Source organism: Carlito syrichta, unplaced genomic scaffold (assembly GCF_000164805.1).
Source record: "Carlito syrichta isolate Samal-C Ts95f unplaced genomic scaffold, Tarsius_syrichta-2.0.1 Scaffold153566, whole genome shotgun sequence".
In the NCBI taxonomy this organism is placed as follows: Eukaryota; Metazoa; Chordata; class Mammalia; order Primates; family Tarsiidae; genus Carlito; species Carlito syrichta.
Window position 1 is genome coordinate 230,049 of NW_007097662.1, and position 6,000 is coordinate 236,048.

General features: G+C 37.1%; 1 protein-coding gene across 1 annotated transcript in view; it reads left to right on the plus strand.

The window, feature by feature from the left end:
- Positions 1-6,000, plus strand: part of TERB1 (telomere repeat binding bouquet formation protein 1) — a 55,980-nt gene that overhangs the window by 11,691 nt on the left and 38,289 nt on the right. The window contains exons 3-5 of the mRNA XM_008050650.1: positions 1,469-1,579; positions 1,766-1,894; positions 4,014-4,142. Of these exons, the coding sequence (XP_008048841.1) occupies positions 1,469-1,579; positions 1,766-1,894; positions 4,014-4,142 (369 nt within the window). The remainder of the gene's footprint in view (positions 1-1,468; positions 1,580-1,765; positions 1,895-4,013; positions 4,143-6,000) is intronic.

The window sequence follows — 6,000 nt, forward strand, 5'->3', positions numbered from 1 at the left end:
GGAATAAACCCACTTGGTCATGATGTCTTCTTATCTTAATGTATTGTTAGATTCAATGTGCTAAAATTGTTTAGACTTTTTGCACTTATATTCATTAGGGACACTGGTCTGTAGTTTTCTTTCTAACGGCTTTGGTTTTGGTGTAAGGGTAATGCCAGCCTCATAGAATAAGTTGGGAAGTATTCTTTCTCTGAAACTTTTGAAAAAATTTGTGTAGAATTTATATTATTTCTTCCAAAAATGTTTGGTAGAATTATAAATGAAACCATTTTAACCCAGAGTTTTCTTTGTGGAAAGGTTTTTAGCTATTATTTCAACTTCTTTCATAGATAATAGACCTATTCAGATTTTTTGTTTCTTTTTGGGTACGTTTTGGTGATTTGTGTCATTAAACAGTTTGTCCATGTTGTCTAAGTTGTTGAATCTGTAGGTATGAAGTTGTTTTCTACATACACAGTAAGATATGGTCATTAATTTTTATTTATGATTCTAGTTTCTTAGTATGGTGATATATCAAATAAGCATAGTTCTTTTTCTTCACTTGGTTACTCCATATGTTACTTCTGTCATTTGGTTTATTTTTACTTTCTTAAGCTCTACTTCCTTATTATCTCTTGAATATCTGTAGAATGTAGGGATGCCATTTCTCTCATCCCTGACATTGATCATGTGTGTTTTTATTCCTTTTTCCCTGATCAATTTGATTTATCAGTTTTATTGATCTTCTAAAAAAATTAACCTCTATTATTTTTCTGTTTTTTATTTCACTGATTTCAGTTTTGATCTTTATCATTTCCTTCCTTCTACTTTTAATTTCTTGTTTTTCCAGTCCTTAAGGTAGAAGCTGAGATCATTGATTTGAGACCTTTTTTATTTTCTAATACAGGTATTTAATGCTATAAATTTCCTCTTAAATTCTGCTTCAGAAACATCCTACAAATTCTGATATGTTGTATTTTTATTTTCATTCAGCTCTTTTCTTTTTCTTTTCTTTTTTTTTTTTTTGAGTTGGAGTCTCACTCTGTTGCCCAGACTGAAGTGCAGTGGCACGCTCCTGGCCACCACAGCCTCTACCTGCTGGGCTCTGGTGATCCTTCTGCTTCAGCCTTCTGAGTAGCCGGAATTACAAGCATGCGCTACCACGCCTGACTGATTTTTTTGATTTATTGTAGAGATGAGGTCTCACCAAGTTGCCTAGGTGGGTCTCGAACTCACAAGCTCAGGCAATCCACTCACCTTAGCCTCCCAAAGCGCAGGATTATAGGCTGGGCCACCGAGCCCGGCTCATTCAGCTCTTTTCTAAATGGCATATATTTAAACCAGTATAGCTTTACTTAAAATAATATTTGGATTTTCTGTTCCGATATTTTATGCAAGGAGAAAACCAAAGGACTATAAGAAGTTGATATTAATGGCTAGTTTTGAAAGAGAACTTTTGGTTTAAAATAATGAAATTTTTGTTATTTAGAAATGAAAACTGACCTGAACCTATTGTTGGAGTGTCTGAAGTATCAAATGGACAATGCTTTTTCACAGAAGGAAGCTTTGGTTACTATTCATTCAATTTGTCAACAAAACAGTAAGATATGATTAATGAATTTTTATTTATGATTCTAGTTCCTTAGTACTGTAATATATCAAATAAGCATAGTTCTTTCTCTTCTACTTAGTTACTCTATATGTTACTTTTTCATGTAATTAATTTTTTCCTTAAAACAATAAAATAAATGTCGTTTCTATTATTTTTTGTCTGCACGCCCTACAGGTAATGCAGGTGTTTATTTTCGAGAAATTGGTGGTTTGGTGTTTGTAAAAAATCTTGCAAAATCAAGTGAACATAGCGTGGTAAAAGAAGCTGCCTTATATACATTAGGAGCTATTGCAGAAAGAGATGGTAAAATATAAAACTTTATTTTATTATCCTTTAAACATTGTGTTTTATTTTAACAAAATACTCAAAACTAATTTTAGAATGAAATTCCTTTTTTACATTTTAAAATAATTTTATCCAGATATTTTATTTTATCTTTTGCTTTCAAGAGTCTTCTTTCCAGATATCCAGGTACTTTAATCAAAAGATGAAGATAACCCATAACCATCTTGTACTCATGTGGGTAAATATGCTTTGGATATAGAAATTCATGCTGGCAAGAACAGTTTTCTGCATTATACCTAAAATACAGTTGAATTTATTTATTTGTTTGTTTGTTTATTTATTTTGAGTTGGAGTCTCACTCCGTCACCCAGGCTGGAGTGCTGTGGCATGCTCATGGCCACCCCAGCATCAACTTGCTGGGCTCCAGTGAGCCTTCTGTCTCAACCTTCCAAGTAGCCAGAACTATAGGCATGCACTACCATGCCTGGCTAATTTTTGATTTATTGTAGAGAAGAGGTCTCGCCAAGTTGCCCAGGCTGACCTCAAACCCGTGGGCTCAGGCAGTTCACTCACCTCAGTCTCCCAAAGTGCTGGGATCACAGGTGTGAGTCACCAACTGATGTTGAATTTATTGGTTTGTCAAACCAACTTTATATTTTTATACATTCTTTAAATATATCTTCATCACTTTTTTTTTCTGAGTTGGAGTCTCACTCTGTCACCCAGACTGGAGTGCAGTGGCTGCTCCCGGGCACCGCAGCCTTGACCTGCTGGGCTCCGGTGATCCTTCTGCCTCAGCCTTCCAAGTAACTGGAACTACAGGCATGCGCTACCACGCCCAGCTTATTTTTTGATTTATTGTAGAGATGAGGTCTCGCTGCCCAGGCGGGTCTCGAACCCGCAGCCTCAGGCAATCCACTCACCTCAGCCTCCCAAAGGCGCGGGATTACAGGCCGAGCCACTGAGCCCGCGTCACTTTTTAAGAATGAAGCTCTATGTAGACATTGAGGATACAGAGATCAAAAAGATATAGTCTTGGCCTTTGAGATAGGTCTAATATCTGGTCCTAAGGGACTGACTAAAATGCTAACTATATTACTATGTTCACATTACGAGAGGGGGCACACAAAAAATCCCAAAATTTATTTATAAAAAATTGTGTATTTATTTTTAGATGCTTGAACTTCAGTCACCTTCAAAGTATTTTTCGTTTGACGCGGTATGCCTATGAAATATATCTTTTTCCACTGCTCAAAACAATTTTTGAACTTGTCATTTGTGATGTTTTTCTGTTGTTTATTGTTTCACCTTTTCCACATTGGCAAAATGTTTCCCTTTGAGGACTTTTTTCATTCTGGGAAACAAAAAAAAAGGTGAATCTTGGGGCATGGGTTATGCTGTTTTTGGTCAAAAACTGCTAAACACTCAGTGCTGTGTGGGCAGGTTGTTTGTGTAAATTACCTATCATGAAATGAGCAAATGTATTGAAAGAATCTCCAAAAAAAAGAAAAAATTCTTTGAAGCCAAACACAGCCTTTCACAACAAAGCTAGCTGGTATACTGATGCCAATGCGTTCCTAGAACACTTACCTAGTAGAGGAAGCCTGTACTGCAAGCGGCCCATCCTCCAAAAACCATTCCAGATTTTTTGTGTCCCCTCATATTTTTGTAGAATTCTGCTCTTTGCCTGATTAGCAAACAAAAAAACCACTGTCAGTGTAATTTTTTTTTTTGAAAAGATTTTTATTTCTAGAAAAGTCCCCCCAAATAGCACAAAATTGTCTGTTTTCTAAAGCAGGTTTCTGAATTTTCTTGAATTGGTTTTCTTGCTGTGTTTTGTTACTTGTCATCTTAAAACTTTTATTTAGTTAGGGTTTTATTGGACATTCTAGGGGATTTTGATATGTGTTTTGGAGCCTAGATCAATCACCTTTGATTAAGCTACTGCTTTTTTTGGTCTGCTAATTGAATAAGCACATATAAATTTATCAGCAATTTTTTTTTGTATGACTAATGTCAATGAAATGAAACCTGATTGAAAACCATCCCCAGTTTGGCAACTTTGTATTTTGTTCAGCATATTTTAAAACTTGTTTGTGATAATACATTGAAATTAAAATTATATTTTATATTTCAGTTTACTGTCAGCAGGTTTTGTGTACTTCAGAGTTGTTTGAAGACTTAACTTTGTTCTTATCTGATGATTCAAACACAAATTTGAAAAGAATGTCTGTCTATGTTATTTTGGTTCTGGTTTCAAATAATAGTAAGTACATTCTCTTATGAATGTTTAAAAATACTTTACATAGTAAATTGAAACAGTCATTTTTAATCCTTTTTAGTCCTTATATCAGTGTCTTTTTTTAATCTCACTAACTTTTTTTTTTTTTTTTGAGTTGGAGTCTCACTCTTATCACCCAGGCTAAAGTGCAGTAGCATGATCACGACCCACCACTGCCTCAACCGCCTGGGCTTAGCAATCCTTTTGCCTCAGCCTCTTGAGTAGCTAGGACTACAAGTGTGCACCACCACGTGGCTAATTTTTTTTTATTATTTGTGGAGAGGCGGTCTTGCTATGTTGCCCAGGCAGGTGTTGAACTGGCCTCAGGTGATTTTTCTGCCTTGGCCTCCAGAGTGCATGAGCCACTACACCCAGCTATCTCACTAACTTTTGAGAAATACTAGTTTAAAAGAAGGGAATTTTTAATACTACTACATAAGGTTGAAAGTAATAGTTTTAAAGGGAAAAGAGAGACATTTAATGAATTAGTTTGGTTGATTTTCCACTCAATTGCCTGTTGAATTACAGTGTTTGCTGTATCAGCCGGCAATGGTTTTTATTTTGGAATAATTTTTGATCTACAGAAAAGTTGCAAAGATAGTATAGAATGTTTCTGTATACTTCCTACCCAGTTATTCTTTAATGTTGCTTTATTTTAATTCTTCAAATTGTTAGAAATTTTGTAAGCATTTAAAATGCTTCTAGGAAAAAAAAATGCCTCTCCCATCAATCATCAAACCCCGCTTCCTTATGTGGCTTGGGTATTAGCACAAAGACCATTTTCAGGCTGGGTGCAATGGCTCATGTTTGTAATCCCAGCACTTTGGGAGGTGAAAGTGAGAGGATTGCCTGAGCCCAGGGGTTCACAACCAGCCTGGGCAACTTGGCAGGATATTATCTCTACAATAAGTCACAAAAAAGTCAAAAAATTAGCTGGGCCTGGTGGCAGATGCCTGTAATTCCAGCTACTTGGAAGGCTGAGGCAGAAGGATTACTTGAGCCCAGCAGGTCGAAGTTGCAGTAACCATGAGCGAGCCATTACTCTCCACCCTGCACAACAGAGTGAGACATCATCTCAAAAGAAAAAAAAAGTCTGTATTCAACACCAGCAACCATCCATCTAGGCATCAGTTCATCTTGAGGGGAAATGGCGTGGGTATCAATAGAGGGGGAGGTCTGGGTGGTTGTGGGGCTCAAGGCTGAAGATTTAAGGGTGGTAGATGGAAGATGGAACATCCTTGGGAAAGTGAAGTACTGAGTTGTGTCCTTCAAGGGAGGGGTTGAGCCTCACCTTTACCAGCCTGCAATGACTGATCTACTGCCCCTCCAGAGCTTCTGCTGTTCTCATTTCCGTGGGGTGGTGGTCACTGACCCAGGCATAACTATAGTCTGGGGGAACCTAGGCAGTTTGGTCAGGCTTGGGGATAGCCAGGGGAGAGGCCTGCCAGGCTTCTTTCTTGTGGACTGTACTTAAAAAAATGCATATTGTGTATATATTTTTTTAAATTTATTTTTTTACCTGGGCAGTGAGACCTCATCTCTACAATAAATCAAAAAATCAGCCGGACGTGGTAGTGCATGCCTGTAATTCCGGCTACTTGGAAGGCTGAGGCGGAAGGATCACTGGAGCCCAGCAGGCGAGGCTGCGGTGGCCGGGAGCAGCCACTGAACTCCAGTCTGGGCGACCGAGTGTGACTCCAACTCAAAAAACAAAACAAAACAAAATTTATTTTTTTGGAAAAATTATAAAAGATTGAATTTTTTTCTATTTTGGAGCTTATTTTCATATTGTAACAGAAACATGAAGCAAAATAAGCCTTTTTCAGTTTTTTTTTTTTTTTTT